Raw genomic sequence first — 19,206 nt, forward strand, 5'->3', positions numbered from 1 at the left:
TACCTTAACATTTATATATAATCAGGACACAACATGATTACAAAGTGTCTACAGTATCAGTAAAAAACAAACAAACAATTGTGTCCATCTTGTTATTCAGATACTAAAGTAGTTCTACATAATTAGCAGGGAATAGGCCGAGGTTTCCATCAGGACCTCTTCCCTTCCACCAGCCCTCATCAATTTGCTCTATCTCAGTGATGATGTCATCAGGATCAAATGTTATCTCATCATCTCCAGCTACAAAAAAGTAATAAGCTAATTTAAAACAAGAACACACACACACACAAAAACAGATACATTATCTCTTTGTCTCTGCCTACATATCAGAGTTGACCCAGATAGTTGTCTAGATGGAACCCAAATCTGACCCGTTTAATTAAAATAGGCATTGGGTATGATGATGTTGGCAGCAGTTTAGTAGTATAGTTCATATGAAGGAAAATGAGTAGCTTATGTTGTAAGCAAGTACTAACAGAACTATTAAACTTTACCATTCACCTGTACTCATCAATAACTGATACGTGGGAATGGCTTCAAATAGCAATATGGAATTTCTTACTACTGTTAAGTGATTGTTCTTCATTTGAAACTGCTCCCGAACTGCAGCTCAACTAGTTGCAACTTGATTTTTTGGATTGGCACTTATCTAGTTGGGTTGATACTTTAAGCCTTGATATGTACTCATTTGGACGCATTCAAGTGAACTGTACATTTTCATTGGAAAATCTTCGTTTCAAGACAATTTTATTAAAACCATAGTGCATTTGAAAGTTTATGTCTTTCTAAATCTAACGGCGTGGTGATCCCCAGCAAACCCCGCTGACTTGGCTGGTAACAAAGCCAGAGTTTAAAGTACCAATAAAATAACTTACGCAAAATCAGTTTTATTGAGAAAGGTAATACAGCGATCTCAGTGTAACGTAGTGAAGGGTCGTTCTCAGTGAAACGTAGTGAAGGGTCGTTGTTTCATTATAGAAAACGTACGTGACAAGTCTGGTGAAGTTGTATACATCAAATCACAATTTGTTAATTCACCCCGAATCTCAAGTGCCTTAAGAAAACAAAGTACATAACCTTGAAGCCTACGTGAAGGATGATCTGAATATCTAACAAACTCCAGTGAACCCCTTCGTTTTTCAGTTTAGTATTGCGACTATTGAGGGTCATGTGAAATACCAAAGAAAAGAATGCAATTAAGAGCAATATATTTAAGTTGCGCTTATAGTGTGTCCAACCTCTTCTGATATGTACTGTATTTGACTGGTTAATAGCCGCGGCTACGATAACTTTCAGCAAGCACAACCCTGCGGCTACTATCCGAGGGCGGCTACTATCCGAGGGCGGCTACTATCCGAGGGCGGCTACTATGGGCTTGTGTGGCAGCAGCCCACAGTGTTTATACAGATTCACGAGTGACTGACTTTGTTTAATCATCTGTCAATACTGTCATTCATTTTAGCTTCTCTCAAAATCCTTTGCCTGGCTTCTGCTTCAAACATGTCTAGTCAACACTTGCAGCAGTATGTTCAGATACAAGCCACTGCTCTTATCCGAGGGTGGCTCTAATTACAATAATTTTAGACTGTGGAGTGGCTACAATCTGGGGGTGGATATTGTACGAGCCGCGGTTATTAACCGGTCAAATATGGTAGTAAGGATTAACTGATGAACTTTCATGTAGTCAACATTCAGTAGCATCACAGTTAAATTCCACCAAAATTGTGGATCTTCACACCAAAATTGGGGATGCCCCCCAACCACAAGCTTTGCATTTCGGTACTTTGCCCCCTTCAGCTTAATAATCTGGATTAAGCCCTGTCATTGCATTCTTCTTTAACCAGAAGCCTTGTGAGTTATAAATAATAGTTAGACATCAAAACACAGGGTTCTACGGAATGAAGTAACCCAAATGGCCCTGTGTTGTGGCGCACAAGCAAAGCAAGGGCTCTACTACAGGGCCTGAGGGTTTCTAAATTCTGTGGAACCCTGAGTTTGGTTGTTTAACTATTATAATTTAGACCACAGCTCGCTGGTGTACCTTCATAGCTGCTTGTGACATGAGAAATGTAGGGTTCATTGTAGAAACAAGCCCAATACACCTCCCTGTAACAGGGGGTGACACACAGGCACCCACTGTAGGTAGATCTGTGACCACGGTCAAAGTCCAAGTCAAAGCCACCAAATTTGTGCCAAGTTAATGATCAAAGGTAAAAATCTCCAACCCACAATTGAAAATTACTGAAATATTGTCACTAAGTCACTAATCAAATATCGAGAAAGGCACATAGTGACAGGTCAAAGATAAATTTCGACAGGTCAAGAGTTTGACCGCAGTCGCAGATCTACCTACAGCGCGCACCTATGTGACAACCCCTTGTAATAGAACTTGCTATCCAGTTAAATGCTCATGGGTTACCAATGTTACAGGTGTGTGATTGCCATGTTTTGTATCAGGGATCTCTTGAGACATGAACAAGGAATCTACAGGATGTAGATACCTGTATGTAGCCAATGAAATTTGAGCATTCCACCTTGCTGTGATGTAATCGAACTTAAATAGCCACCTATATAAAAGAACTTTGCATGGGAGGATCAAAGCAAAAAAGTGTTTTACATTCGCCATACAAGCACAAGTGTTCTATATTGGGCAGTTATAGAACACTTTAATAGACCACAGTTCTATATCAGGTAGTTATAGAACTGCCAGGTCTATTTTTGTAGGCTGATAGCCTACTTTGAGGGAGTAATCATCACTCATTCTGGCCAGTACAACCAATCAACCAAGCCAGTGTAGGCTGATAGCCTGACTGTGCTGGCTGACCAGTCAACCCAACCAGTAAGAGCAAAACCACTGGATTTAATTATAGACACACTTGAAAATTTCAATGATGGTTGCTTGTGGTCAGCAGCAGTGAACGTTCTTACTACGTTTTGTTCACATAAATGGACGAGTCCTAGGAATATCATGGAAATATGCTTATTAAAGTACCACAATCGAAACTTTTAGTATTGAGAAGACAGACTAGACTCACAAAACAACTAATGAACAGTACACAGGTGAAACACAGGCATGAGGCCTATTCTACTGATGATGACACTACTCTGTGAGTTTATAATTGTTTCGTGTGTCTTGTGTGTACCTCAAGTTGAAAGTTCTCTATACCAGATAAAGCACTGCCTTCGTTCGTGCTATACGAGAAATATAGCACTCAAAGAGTGGTCTCGAGACGAAATATAGCACTTCGCTTTGCCTCATGTTATATTTGTCTCTCGCCCACTCTATTCGTGCTATATTTCCTGTATAGCACAAGCAAAGGCAGTGCTTTATCTGGTATAGAGAACTTTCAACTTGAAATACACACAAGACACACAAAACAATTAGAAACTCTCAGAGTAGTGTTATCATCGGTAGAATAGGCATTGCACCTGTGTTTCACCTGCGTCGCACTGTGCTGCGCCTTCATTAATCGTTTTGTGAGTCTAGTCCGTCTTCTCAATACTAAAAGTTTTGATTGTGGTACTTTAATAAGTATATTTCCACGATATTCCTAGGACTCCTCCATTTATTTGAACAAAACGTAGTAAAAACGTTCACTGCTGCTGACCACAAGCAACCATCATCGAAATCTTCAAGTGTGTCTATAATTAAATCCAGTGGTTTTGCTCTTACTGGTTGGGTTGACTGGTAAGCCAACGCCGTCAGGCTATCAGCCTACACTGGCTTGGTTGTACTGGCCAGAATGAGTGATGATTACTCCCTCAAAGTAGGCTATCAGCCTACAAAATAGACCTGGCAGTTCTATAACTACCTGATATAGAACTGTGGTCTATTAAAGTGTTCTATAACTGCCCAATATAGAACACTTTTTGCTTTGATCCTCCCACACAAAGTTTTTTATATATATCTTGTTTCATTACTTATCACAAGATCCCTATTCCATATTAAATCATGACCAGCTGACCCATTGACTCATTGAATTCCATCTTCTGTTATCTATAGTAAGGCCATCTTCTGTTATCTATAGTAAGGCCATCTTCTGTTATCTATAGTAAGGCCATCATCTTCTGTTATCTATAGTAAGGCCATCTTCTGTTATCTATAGTAAGGCCATCATCTTCTGTTATCTATAGTAAGGCCATCTTCTGTTATCTATAGTAAGGCCATCTTCTGTTATCTATAGTAAGGCCATCTTCTGTTATCTATAGTAAGGCCATCTTCTGTTATCTATAGTAAGGCCATCTTCTGTTATCTATAGTAAGGCCATCTTCTGTTATCTATAGTAAGGCCATCTTCTGTTATCTATAGTAAGGCCACTATTTAACAACAATTTTCTGTTTTTCATCAGTGCTGCTACTATTAAAAATTATTTGTCTGATTGATGAAATATTGAACATGTGCAATTAGACTGCTGCACTGATACAGGAGCTATCTTATGGATTATAGCCAAGAGATTTATTCAAGCCAGTAATACAGAGAGTTGAGGTATGAAAATAAGTCTAGCTTGGCGTATTGTGGCAAGTAGTAGAGATAACGGATAATGGCAATGACCCATCTGCACTCTACATTTGATAAAAAATAGAACATCACCAAATAGAGGCCAAAGTTTCAGTCTGTTGTGTTGAATACTTATAACTTGTGACTGACAAACTACGAAGATGGGACTTGGTTCAATCTGTTTACTATGAACTGGTGAGTTCCTACAATTCTCTGTGTGCACAAAGTTCCAACACAATTGTAAACATAATTTCTACTGCATTGTAAGTAAGTGCTCATAACTCATGTGCCATTTAATGTAGGATCACAAAAATTCATGAATAGGAAAATCGGATGTTTGAGCCTTACAAGTGCAGCTACATCCCTCTTTGTGCTTCAAATATATTTTGTGGCATCTAAATATGTTGCTCTAAGGTGAAAATTAACACCTTGGTATGGTTTCCTTGCATGAAGAAGAGGATGATTATATAATGTACCTAAAAGGAAAGGAAGACACTGTCGAAAGACATAAGCCACATGTGAGTTCATTATTTATTGTAGAAGCCACTGCTTTCTTTAACCTCTAGCTTTGCGACTGTGGGCAGGCAGGCAGGCAAGGCAAGGCAAGGCAAGGCAAGGCAAGGCAAGGCAAGGCAGGCAAGGCAGGATTGAGTACTATTACACAGTATGATATACACATGCAGGGGTTCTCAAAACAAGGCTGGTCATCAGTCCGAAGTAAGCTGATGACTGTTCTAATAGAGTAATTGTTTCTGCTCAACCATGCAATGATCCACGTAGATGCTATAATCAGAAATTATTAGTTAACTTCAGCACAAACACATACACAAATAATAGCTAACCAGCTTGGTAGTCATAGACAGCCCTTGCCTTCAGTCCACCTCCATCCTATAATAATGACATCATTATGATGATGATGTCATAATACATCACATGATAACTTACAGCCTGAGGCATAGCTTCATCATAAATATCACTTTCATCCTGTGGGAAAATAAAGCCCATAATTATATGGAAAGATACTTGTGGAGGCTTCTCTAAGAAGTAACAATAAATCATCACTTAACAAGGGGGATGGATAAAACCCGGACCGGACCAAATTTCAACTCTTAAAGTTAGCCGATTCACACAATAAACTAATATTATACACTACTCACCTTGTAACAACTCTGCCAAGAATAATATTGTGAAGGGGTTAGCATTTAATGGAATCCGCACGAAACAATATCCACTCTTTTAAACAATGCAACTATGCTACATTGCTTTTAAATAATTTCACTACATAGTCATTACAAAACTGAGTGTTTTTCCTGCTATTCTTGTATATAATGAACTCTGACTGCTCGAATTTATAAGAATCGTGTAGTACTGACAAGCTAATGGTAGTCTTTTGAATTAAAAGGTGCTTATACACTAGTACGTAGCTAACCTTTCTCTTCCTTAGTCATTCTCACCAAAGTTTATTCCAAAGTGAACCGCAGCGCTACCTTCAGCTTGTCAATGCAATTATAGTACTAGCTACACGATTCTAATAAATTCAAGCAGTCAATTGTGTCAGGGAGTTCATATATGCAAGAATAGCAGGAAGAACACTTTTGGTTCTGTAGCGACTGTGTATTTAAAAAGCAATGTGGCGTAGTTACATTGTGTAAAAGAGTGGATATTGTTTCGTGCAGATTCCATTAAAGGCTAGCCCCTTCGCGATAGCATTCTTGGCAGAGTTGCTACAAGGTGAGTAGTGTATATTGTTAGTTTATTGTGTGAATCAGTTTACTTGAGGAGATGAAATATGGTCCGTCCAGTCCAGGTTTTATCCATCCCCTTAACAAACACTGAAATGTTCATGACTTTACAGTAATTTATTTTTCTTGGAAACATTCAGCACAGAATAGAAATATGGTAAACACATGTTAAATCTGGTCATTGTGTAATTGCTAAGATACACTACTTGTGTGTGACCCAGCTACCTGCTGGAAAGATTTGAGTTCAAGGTGACCTATCTTGTATATCAGTTGGAGACTGTCACAGTCTCCACTACTGGTCTGATCCACTTTTTGTGACTGCTCTATTAGAGTGTTTGTGAAAACCTTGAAATGTGATTGACTGTCAAGGCACAATAAGATCAATAATAAGATTGGCTGACTGGCTTTGTCTGGTTCCTGCTTCAAAAGTATCTTATCAGTTCTTAAATTAAAAAACAAGTAATTGAATGTACAGAGGTTATCTGTTTACGTCATTTTAAATTAGTAATGAAAGTGTTTTTGAGACAAAATTAATGGGACTCGTGTCAGAAAACAATTTTTATATGGAAAATATTTACAGAGGGTATGGTGTGTCATTAATTCAAGACTGTGATAAGACGTGTTGACAGCACATTCATCAACAAACTACACAGTGATCAACACAACTACACACTGATCAACACATCATCAATAGTAAATACACACACTTACTGGTTGTGGCATGGCCTCATCATAAATATCATCCGGCATGTCATTTGGCTGCTCAGGATTGATGGCAGTGTCATAAATATCAGACACTTCAGTGTGTGTTTGGGCAACTACATGTAACATAGAATAACCAGTGGAGACAAACCAGTGGAGATAACAAAGTCTATAATGTAGCTATTACAAACACACACAGAGGTACATGTACATATCATTACAGTGGATTATCCCAACTAGAAAAAGTACACAAGATCAAACACTATACAGGACTGATAGTTTAGTCACAAACAGTAACTACAAACACACACAGTGGAACCTCTCATCTGGTAAGTCTGTTGTCCATATCTCAATAATGTCCATACAATGTATGTTAGTAATTTACTTAAATACAAGTAATGTATAAGTTAGTGCTATATACACTGTTTAGTGGGAAGAGGAGTAGGTTTCTACAAAGCACATGGTAACTGACTAAAACACGGAATGGACCAGAAAACAAATTCATGGAAGAAAATAGTCTTAAAATCTATTTACCACAATTAGCCATTTGGACAGCATCTTGAAGCTCTACATATGTGACCCGCTGAGTGAAAACTGGCCATTTTCGCATAATTCTAATTTTGCTATAAAATCAAATTGAAATAAATGATAAACTACGATGAGTTGTACTCCCCATTATAGTAATAAAAGACACTCTCACTCCAACTCACTATCTTCATAAGTACTATCAGGAATTCCAGGATGTGCAGTAGCATATTCAAAGTTGTCATGAGGTTCAGTGTGTATATCATCTGTGATGGTCGGGTGTGGTGGAGAGATGTCTTCAGGAGGGAAAGACGGAGCTGGTGGTTTGCTGGGCATAATTGGCTCTTTGGTAGGAATAATTGGCTCCTTAGTAGCTGCTGGCTGCTCAAAGGCTGCTCTCTGGGATTGGATGTTTGGTCTACTTGGAGGAGCATTCTAGGAAGAGACCAGAAATATTAACACCTCACTAAGTAAGACTATCTCATTATAGTGGCAATGTTTCAATGTAGACATAATCACAATAATTGATAGACTGGTCAAGAGTGATGGCTACAAATACTCAAGAGTTTAACATGAACCACACATGGACTATTTGGAGTAACAACACTTTGAGTCACTTTCAATTTAGGGACTCAACCCAATGGCAGATCCAGGATGGGGCACTTGGGGTAAAAGCCCCCCCAACCTTAGTGGAAGAGAGCCATACTTGTTTTGATAGAAACACTATATACCTAATAAGCATTATTGTAAACTCACCTGAAATAAATCAAAGTTAAAACTCTCCCAGCACCTTTGTACATACTAAGCGTCTCTATAAATAATTATCGTGTTGCTGGTGTTTAAGACTTTCATAGCCTTTTAAATAGCTTTTAAGACTTCACAACCATCTGCAAATTAATGAGAAACTCTACCTGCTAAAGAGTGATCACTAAAAGTACAGCAATTAGTGCTCTCCCCAACCACCCTACAACTTGTGCCCCTCCCCTTGCCAACTCCTGGATCCACCCCTGAAACCAGAACATAACTTTGCCCTGTCAAATAATAGTGTACAAATTGCTGTAACTAATAAGTGAACTGGCATAAAACTTTATAAAGTAGTTAGTCATTAAAAGACATACTGCTAATATTCAAACAGTCGTTCAGGTACCACTTAAGGTCAGCCCGTACAAATCTTTAAGATCTACTGAATGACCAGTCAGTGTAGACTCTCTCAAGTACCTGTTCTGTGTCCTGATCATGTCTCTTCTGCTCCTGTATAGCTTTGTGTTTCTCTTCAGCAGCTCTGTGACGTTGAGCTTCTTCCTGAGCCTATTAAGATAAATGTTATAGTTACCATATTTATCCATACAGCAGCACCCTGGGAACAGTGTACTCTGAACACTATGTGAACACTATGGTCTAAAAGTGTTCAGAAAATGGAAAGTCGTTTATTTGTAAACAAAGCTTTATTCACTATATAAAACACACTAACAAATATATGTACTAGCACTTGAAATACTCTTAACTGATAAGACTACATTACACAGATACACACCTCTCTTTCTTTCCTTTCCTTGTCTTCACGGACTCTATCTTGTTGCTGGCGAGCTTTGTCCCCTTGTTTACGTCTCTGCTCTTCAGCCTACAGTGACAACACATCACTTTACTCTCTACTTCATCACAACAACTACCTCTTGTTGTTGCCAGAAATCATCTGTCTTGCCACGCTGAATATCTTCCTTTGGGTTCACTTTCTTGTAAACTGATCCCTAACAATAGTAACATGGAGGATACAGTCACAACATTACAACATGGCTAACAGAAGGACTACATTTTAAACAGCTTTTAGTGCAATCAGTGTGTGAATCAACTCATGACATTTTATGGTGTATGGTCATATGTTACAGAGTATATGAACATTACAATGACCTCACAGATAATAGCATTCATACAAAATACAAAGTTCACAGGACATGCAAGTGGAGATATCTGCAATGATGTTTTCTGACGTCACCAAACAAAATGGCTGTACAGGGAGGTGAGATAGTGTTTCCCTATGATAGCGTTTATAAATTTGAAAAAGGGCAAAGGTGAGGCATATAGTATAATGCAATACAGATAAGCCTATTTGTGCCTGAATTTAAAATTCTCGATCTGCCTTCCTTGTTGGAACGTGTTTTGCATTGTCACGGAACGTGTACTACTTCTAACCTTTATTATCTCGTGGTTTTATGTGTAAAACACCTATAGTACTTCCTTATATTGTGGTAACAAGTTTCTGCCAAATGACCAGATCACTAATATTATGGCAGTTGTCAACTGAATTTTGTTGATTATTGATCAACACAATTGATCGGTTGATCATAACAACTAGAGGTGTACCGATAATCGGATCGGCTACAGTATCGGCCACCAATATGGTATTTTTTACCAATATCAGTATTGGTACAGAACAGCAGGAGGACCGATATCGCTACCGATATTTATACAGTAGCAATAGTTTGTACATAAACGGATTATGCATTGGTTTTCTACGTTATCCATGTGGCTCTGGTTTATTGTTCACTGCATGTGCAACAAGCGCAACACTACGAGAAGCCATATAAATACACACGATCCTAGTGTTTGTTCGAAGCTTATCACAGTGTTTACAAATGAAGCAGTTATAGAGTACCTTTGTAATAAAAGAAGGATCACAGGATAACGGAAACTTGCTGTATCAGCTTTCTCACAAGCCAATAGAATGCGGAGTAATGCAGAAATATCCGTTTAAGGCTTCATGGACGTGTACATAAAAATGTTTGTGGGTGCCTAATTGTCTGGACTGCACAATAGAAACCCAAGCTGTATACCACCACAGGCAGAGTATAGCAATGAAAACATGCACATGTTGTTGTAGGGTAGGTAAATGTACACTTTCGTTCGCTTAAAATATTAATGCAAATATCGGATTGACTATCGGTTATCGGCTTCTTTCGGTTGCATCAATATTGGATATCGGTACATGCCAAAAACCCATATCGGTACACCTCTAATAACAACACCCACAATACAATACTACACAACAATGAAGTGTCACTAACCACTGGACCAGATGGCTCCACTACTTTAGCTTTCTCTTTGTGGAAACTGTAGTTGGAACCTGTTGAGAGGTAAGAAGTCACAAGGGGTGTGTGTACTACACTACTACACATGATATATATAAGTGTCAGTGTTGATGCACTACTTATGTTACATTACTGTGTTACTTTTTACAAGTTAGTAATAAGTAACAGGTCGGTACAAAAGTAATCAGTTACTTTTGAAAAGTAACACATTACTTTTGTAATGCGTAATAACATATTACCTTTGTAAAGTAACAAAGCATTAGTTTGTCCTAAATCACCTTACAACACAGCACATTACTGTACACAGTACATTACTATACACAGAGCCTACAATCCTTCCTACAGCTAGTATGGGTAGCCAGCATGACACTATTCTAATAAGTGAGCATCATATATCATGACCTTATTAACAAGTTCTGGAGAAAGATATAACTGGAAGATACAAGGCAGCTGGTTTCTGGCGATTTTAATTAGACATCTTACAAAAGTAATATATATGCTTTTACAACTCAATAATTTAGTTATAGGTAACTGTAACATGTTACTTTTTGCTGTAGTAGCGAGTAATAAGTAATATATTACTTTTAAAAAGTAATAACCCTAACACTGATAAGTGTTGTATGTGTATCACGTATAATACACTTATACTCCACTACATCCCTCACAGCTTCATTAAGTTGGTGAACTCAAGTCAGTTCTTGATTACTGAACATGTGAGCCCAACATGAAATAGAGTTAGAGTTCAACAAATAATATTGGACATAAACAAGCACCTAATATATATATATATATATATATTAGGTGCTTGTTTATGCTAGGTATATATATATATATATATATATATATATGTAATGAGCATTAAGCTATAATGATCCTGATATTGAAACTGAACAATGAGTCAGCTGAAAATAGTCATGCAATGTTAAGGCTCTTATTTTAGCCATGGAGGTGTTTTGCTCTTGACTGAGATTAATTACACATCGACGAGCAAAACAGTCAGAGTCAAGTCAAGTCAAGTCAGAGTCAAGTCAAGTCAGAAAATAAACAAGTAGTTTCCTTGTAGATTACTGTAGGACACAAAATAATTGATGAAGAAAAAATGGACAATTGAGAATTTTGATGAGCAAAATTTTGACATTTGTGACCAGCTGAGCAAAAACTTGCCATTTTTGCACATTCCTCAAATTCCATTTTATTGCATCTCTGTAATCTATAGTAACAAAAGAGTGGACAGCCAAAGTTTCAGCCTTTTGTGATGAATAGTCTTGGAGTTGTAGTGCTAGACAGTTGGAACAGTGATAGATTTGTACAACAACAGTACAGGAAATAAATTACAGGCGATAATCAATCATAACATACGATTGAAACAAGCTACGAAGATGGGACTTGGCTCAATCTGTGCACCATGAACTGCCAAATCAATTAAGGTATAGTGCTTTCCCTGTACTCCTCCATGTTGACAAAGAAGGAGGCCATTCCAACTAAGAAATGACGACGCTGAACGCTGTTTTTACTGCGTCGTAAACAAATGCCCATATCTCACATATCCTTTGCTGTGCAAACACGAAACAAAAATTTTCTTACTCACCGTGAACAGGCAAATCCATTGGTGATTTGAGCTTAATTTCAATGTGTACAAATGTGATTAACGCGTGAGTAAAATTTTCAAGTAGCATGCATATTTTTACCCAGTGTGTTTCAATATGGTTTTATGGCAAAAATACAAAATTTTGAGAGACCAATTACAATGTAAATAATCAACTATTGCGCTATGGTGTAGTTGACAATACTTAATGTGTCAAACAAACAAACAATAAATTAATACATTTGAAAGGTGTTGATTACTACGTTGAGGGTCACAGAATACATTCACCTATTCCACACAGCCCAATGCCCCCAAGTGATGAAAAGCATCACAGTCCTACCTCACTACAATTGGAATAATTGAAGGGGTCAGTGGAAAAAGGGGACATGTGCCATTTTAGATTTTTCATTTTCTAAAAATTAGAATGGCTTGTTTTATCTATGTGAATAATGTTGCTACTAAGTAAACAACAGAATTTAAAAGTTTATGGCTGTCTGAAATCAATTTTTAGCAAATATTTCATTCATGTCCCAAAATTGTGTTTAATGCCCATCATGTGGTCACCTAAAATTTCAAAATGGCACTTGTCCCCTTTTGCTGCTGGCCCCTTCAATTAGGGTATAACAAGCTAGCCCACTTGTAGTTTGAGCACCAGGCTGCAGGTCATACCTCGCTGTGGTCAGATTATAATGAGGTAGTGTGAATGCTGAAGGTCTTAAAGTATATAAACTTATCTGGGGGACACCTTGATGATTAGGACACTATTGGTTGGAGTTATACATGTACACACACAACACATACAAACACTGTAGGTTGATTATTTCTCACCTGAAGCCTTTGACAATTTGTCCTTGATAACATCTGGATCGAGATCATCTTCATGGCGGGCATTAATTGTAACATGTGCCCTCTAAATGATTGATAAGATCATATCACTAACAATATCTCAAGAACACTTGTAACAAGTTAGTACTATAAGGCACACACAAATTGTTGGATACTTACTGGAAAGAATCTAGCGACTTGTGGGACATGGTTGGCACACACCCCCTTCACTGAAGTGGGAACATTTCCTCCACTCTGTAACAAAACAACACGACATCATAAAACGCGTTACTAACGAACAATGAGACAAGTCACACAACATCATAGTCTAGTGAAACAATGGGGGCAGCCGTGCAATACTCAGGTACAGCCTGTACTAGGAGTCAAATTTAGCAACCCATAAGGGAGCCTGCAGCATGTCATGTCTTCACAGCTGAGAAAGGCTCCTCTACACTACACCCTCTATATGGACAATGACAGTCAGGACATTAGCTACCAGATATAGCTGGGTAGACTAAAGCATACACTACACACACAAAACACATTTTGTGGGTCAAAACTGGATATATTTCTATGTTGGTAAAATAAACACCTGTAATAAAGTACTTCCCATTAAGTCCTGTTGCACAACGTGGCACATTAGTATATTCCATTGCTCCAAAATACACACATACAGTAAATAGACTGACACACGGACAGACAGATTGTACCCAGTTAATTAGGACACTTTTAGGTAGGGAGGTGTTGGGGTCGATCACTTTCAAGTAAGCATACAACATCTTGCCACTACTCAGTTCATCTGTCATCTCCTCTATCCCGCCATCTGAGTGACAATAATACACATGAGGGCTACCCTATTCATAATAAGGACAAAGGGTCCCCCAACAGGTCTACCCCCATACACTACTACCTCTGAAAGAGGACAACTTCTTTATTACAATAAAAAGGAGCCAGAAATTTAAGGGATGGATAAGTCCGGGATATTACTAATACATCTCCGATAAACCAATGCTGGCCAATATAAAGGGTTTCAACTACACACGCTCACCTCCAGTTTCCACCACTTTCAAATCATGCGAGGTCTTATCATAACCAAACACAGCCCTATAACGAGGAAACAAAATTAATTATTTGGTAGTGAAACAGTCTGACAGGAAATGTATGATATACTACACACACACTACACTACACACAAACATACTATACAGGGGGTGTATGTTTCTAGTACCTAGTGTAACATTGATTGATTATTTACTCACAGTACTCGGCAAAGCCGTTCTTCCATACTGGAGTACACAAAAGACACAACAGGATAGATGTGAACAACACAGTTTTGGTGTTTTGACTGTAGTTGTGTTGACCAATTGATAAGGATATGCACATGTTACAAGTTTTTATTGGGGTGAACCCAGTGCCCTGAAGAAACCAGAATGTACTACACTTGGTAGTAAAATGCTGACAATGGCACGTACATCACACATATGGAGAAATTGAAATGCCCCACAGTTGGTAGTTGATATGGTATGTCACACACATGAAAATTTTGATATGGAAGAGAAGATTAGAAGAGAGAAGATTAGAAGAGAGAAGATTAGAAGAACAGAATGTTGATGGGGCCCAAGAATCAAAGACAAACAAAGGTTCAGCACTAAATAAGCAATTACTGGTGCTATATAATGGTGGCTCTCTATATACACATTGGCTAGATGCAGAGAGTGAGAGCTAGATGTATTGCAGTGACCAGCGAAGAACAGGAAGCTACACCTCAACTACTAGATAGAAGTTCATTTTCCCTAATCATGAACCACGATAGCGGATAGGGATCGCCCATGTTTTTGGCAAAACTCTAATGGAACACATGCCTAAAAACCACCTTGGAAAGCATCCTCCAACTCAAAACAACCCTCTGGTGGTTATTTGCAATGAGTATTGGTCCACTAGTAAGTATCAAGTGAAAAGGAAACAGTATGTGTATTTGGGAAAAAAACTGAAATTTGCTGTTTTGTTCATATTATTCTTCATATTATTCATAATATTATTTTGCTTCACTCATGTACAGCAAGTTATCCACTTTTTCGTGCTAAAAACTATATTATTAGCCATGCTTACTGAGTCCTTCCTTGTGTCCATGACCTATTTTTTTTTGATTTCATTTTCGGATGGAAACAGCCCAAACCGGGCCATTTCTTCTTGCCAAAATGCCATTACGCACGAGAATCCATACAAGATTGCACTCAAGAGTTAGGTTTTTTGGTGTGCACTGCCTGTGGCTAATAGAATCTGTCTTTATTAAACTCAGTATAGGCCAGGAAGCTTAATCTGTGCTGAATACCTTGTTGCAAGGTGGTTTTTTCGCTCCGTGATTATTGTACGTGGGCAGGTTATCCAGATTAAATACTCTAATAGAGCAGTCACGTAAATACTCTAATAATGCAGTCAAGTGTATAACAACAATCCTTGCACTGAATTTGACAGCTATTAAAGGCACCAGTAATGTGAATTCTAGTTCATATTAAGAGAATCATTCTGTATGCAGATTACAATTTGATTGTGTTCTGAAACGTTGACAGCATTACTATGCAGAATGCAAAATTACACTATTCACAACAGTCTTCATTATCAAGAAATAAAAGTACACAAACTAGATGGATAAAAAATTGGAAATTTTTAAAATGGGAATAGGGATCATTGAAAAAAAAGCACAAAACAAGAAAGGATCGTTGGGGTGGTAATGTAACCACAAATCCCTATTTTGACTCGTTTCAAAATGACAGAGCATGTAACTAAAGGTTTATGACAGAGAGTCAAAATAGGGATTTGTGGTTTACATTACCACCCCAGCGATCCCTTCTTGTTTTGTGGCTTTTTTTTCAGTGATCCCTATTCCTATTTTAAAATTTCCATTTTTTTATTCATCTAGTATTATTGTACATCTCAACGTTTCTGTTGATACCCACTAAAGCTGTAACAATTGAGTATTCACTAATACATGAAAAGTGTTGTGCTAAACATCGTACAGTGTACACCAGATCTGTTATACTTATTAATTACCAAGAGTTCATAATATATATACTAAGGAGAGTATCCTACTCTCATATACCCCTGTAGAAGGGCGTATCGTGAAGTTATGACGTAACACTTCTGAGCTCGCCCGTTTTTCTTTGTATAATTAATGATGTCATTAGTTGAACATGGTATCAATTGAACACGTACCTACCAACGTCGCTAGCAACCAAATTAACCCCAGCTCTAAGCGTTTCTCACCCAACTACAATCGTTCCTTCATGGGTTAAGACCGCTTCGTAGGCATTTCTTACTAGGCCATTCGCAAATACGGCTATCCTGAGTGTCGCAAGTGTGAAACGGCGCTAACGATTCTTGCACTTTTACGGCTTCCCATACATCACAAACCACAACATCTTGTCGTTACGTCATAACTTCACGATATGCCCTTCTACAGGGGTATATGAGAGTAGGATACTCTCCTCAGTATATATATTATGAGCTCTTGCTATTACCATATCACCTATAAGCTTGTCATACATTGTCTTGTGTTCCTTAAACACCACTTTAGTAGTGTGCCTTAGTCTTCATAGGTCAGTAAGTTGACATTTTCTTCTTCCACAGTGTGCCATTTTAACTTTACTACATCCTTAACTTAATCATACGGGTTGGGTGGATCAACTTGTCAGCAATTCTTTTTCTGTTTACACTGGATTGATAAACCTGGTTGTGTCAAGTTGGGATGATAGTGTATACTAACAAGGTAAATGAGATATGTTAAGTATCTACTATGACACCATAGTGAATATTGTGTTCCACTGTTCAGAGGTATCTTAAATGTGTTGATCATTTGCAGAAAGATAAAGATAGTCCTAAGGACTCCATGATAGCATCAAAGAACAACGAAGCAATTAACATCACCTATTGTACAAGTGATAGAAGGATTCACCTGAGTATTAATGCTGATGAAAATCACAGAGTTACAGACTTGGAGTGGTCAAGCTTGGACCATTGGTGAATGGAGCACATAAGCACTGTAAGTTGTCTGCATATGTGCAACTTCTGTAGACAACTTTATCGCTCTTCATACAAAGGTTCAATCTGCAAGAATCTCAATCTGCAAGAATCCAACATGTTTGTACAAAGCCTAAACTAGAATGTGACAACGAGTGAAATATTTTTTAAATCCATAAATTATTTCAACACCTATTTTGCAATGAAGAAGGTACAAATGGAAAAACCTTGTTATTAAGGTGCCTACGAGTCAAAGTATCTATGGTAGTGTTGTGGTTGGCCTGCGACTGTGGCCGAGATGGATTAACAGCTCGCTACACATCTGTATTTTTCCATATTTTATAAGTTTAGTGAACCTTGGAAACGACCCTGGCACCAAAGGTACGCCTTAATTTGTTGTAACACAGCACATTACAGGTGTTTTAATAACACTCTACGAAGTGTGGCATCCTTGTAGGCACCATACTTGGTTTCTTTGTGTTGAACATTGCTGGCGTTTGCATGCGGTGTTTGTTTCCATTAATAAATCATCCTGCTTACGATGCCGGAAGAGCCGGGAAGGTTGAACCTCTCTCAATTTTTACGGTGGCTGTGGCACATGTACAGTTGTTGCAAAACCGGAAAGGTATGTTTCCATATTGTTTAAAGCACCCCCGTCAGGACCCAGCAATAATCACAGACAATGCGCATGTGGTTATATGGAACTTTAATCGTGTTCACTAAGTTCAGCAATCATTTTTCATGTTGGTACACCCAAGGTGATTGTGCTGGATATCTGGTTCACTATTTTTCCTTGCCTAAACTCCAGTGTTAAAAGGATTTTTCATACTGCATTCATTAAACTGCACCTACCAGTTTACTGTTCTTATTATCACTGTACAACTTATTCTTTCTCTTACTAACACTTGGAAGCACTGTAGCTATTAACACTCTCAGCCTTTAGGGCTGAAACTTTGGTTGATCATTCCTTTGGCCATTTAGACAAATTCATAAAATGAGTGGACATGTGGTGATAGATATGTGGTCACGTACAGGACATACATACATGGACCAGATGGGACCTGCTATTATACTAAGTCCACTGTCCCCCACGAGTTGGAGCGTATTTGCAGTCAAAACTATAACTGTGCCCTCAGTAGGATTCACTTGTTCTCTACACAGGTAGTGTCCCTAAACCATAATATTTACACAGTTGACATATCAAATTATGGACAGGGCATTTACTTTTCAAGCAAATTTTTACCCTGGCTACTAACTGGTAGACTAGTATTTATACATGACCATATTCACAAATCAACTTAACTCTTCAGTGATGTACTCTCCTTATGTTTTCTCAGTATATTTCATGGACAGATTCAAGCAGTTAATATAACGTTATTTGTTTATAACACTGAACACTGGATGGAATTGTTATGATTGCAGTAGGAATTCATTTGAGATCCAGTGTTTATAACTGTTAATAATAGTGGAGTGACACTATTATTAACTCTTGCTGTTGTATACCCCCAGCAACTAAATGGGGGCAGATATTTATACAAGATCAGTTGTAAACTGAGGGAAGTTTGTAACAACTGGTAATATATGAAAACGTCTCCAATGATTATTATCGGGTCAAAATGATTACATGTGTAAGGTGTACTGATTTCACTGTACCCGTAACACTACCATATAAGCTAATGTATTTATACTGGTCGCCCTTTGGTCAAACTATCAACCCTGCCCAAGATCTGACTAATGTGTTTACACTATCACGATGTGTGATAAATGGCTTGTTCATTCAATGGTTGAAAACACAGTTATCCTTGCTGCTAGATAAGACAAGGATGAGAACTTTCAATACACTAAAATTATTAAAAATGAAGTAGGGATCCAAGGGATAAAAACTGTGAAACAAGAGATGAATGACAACACATAGCTGAGAGAAAATCCCTACATTGGCATATATTGTTCAATGCCAAAGTAGGGGTTTTCCCACCTGTAATACCATCATTCATCTTTCGTTTCACAAATTTTTATTGCTTGAATTCCTACTTAATTTTAAAATTAATTTGTTTGGTTTTTATTATAGCATACAGCTATACATGTGTGACTGTTCTATTAGGGTGACTGTTGTATTAGAGTATCAAGTCAGCCTTTCTCCTAAGGGGTGTGGCTACTTCCTTATTTTCACTGTACTATTATCGTAAATTAATATATAGAATTGTGTTTGAATTAATAGATTGTTTA

The 19,206-nt window shown here is 37.9% G+C and overlaps 1 protein-coding gene across 1 annotated transcript in view; it reads right to left on the reverse strand.

Moving 5' to 3' along the window:
• The window catches only part of LOC136236492 (drebrin-like protein B), a 23,682-nt gene continuing 4,476 nt past the window's right edge, over positions 1 to 19,206 (reverse strand). The window contains exons 2-14 of the mRNA XM_066026646.1: positions 14,012 to 14,067; positions 13,674 to 13,786; positions 13,144 to 13,218; positions 12,967 to 13,048; positions 10,530 to 10,588; positions 9,138 to 9,215; positions 9,002 to 9,088; positions 8,686 to 8,775; positions 7,653 to 7,902; positions 6,952 to 7,058; positions 5,444 to 5,482; positions 5,341 to 5,386; positions 1 to 240 (exon numbers count right to left, since the gene is read on the reverse strand). Of these exons, the coding sequence (XP_065882718.1) occupies positions 104 to 240; positions 5,341 to 5,386; positions 5,444 to 5,482; positions 6,952 to 7,058; positions 7,653 to 7,902; positions 8,686 to 8,775; positions 9,002 to 9,088; positions 9,138 to 9,215; positions 10,530 to 10,588; positions 12,967 to 13,048; positions 13,144 to 13,218; positions 13,674 to 13,786; positions 14,012 to 14,067 (1,219 nt within the window). The 3' untranslated portion in view covers positions 1 to 103. The remainder of the gene's footprint in view (positions 241 to 5,340; positions 5,387 to 5,443; positions 5,483 to 6,951; positions 7,059 to 7,652; positions 7,903 to 8,685; positions 8,776 to 9,001; positions 9,089 to 9,137; positions 9,216 to 10,529; positions 10,589 to 12,966; positions 13,049 to 13,143; positions 13,219 to 13,673; positions 13,787 to 14,011; positions 14,068 to 19,206) is intronic.

Source organism: Dysidea avara, chromosome 10 (assembly GCF_963678975.1).
Source record: "Dysidea avara chromosome 10, odDysAvar1.4, whole genome shotgun sequence".
Classification (NCBI taxonomy): Eukaryota; Metazoa; Porifera; class Demospongiae; order Dictyoceratida; family Dysideidae; genus Dysidea; species Dysidea avara.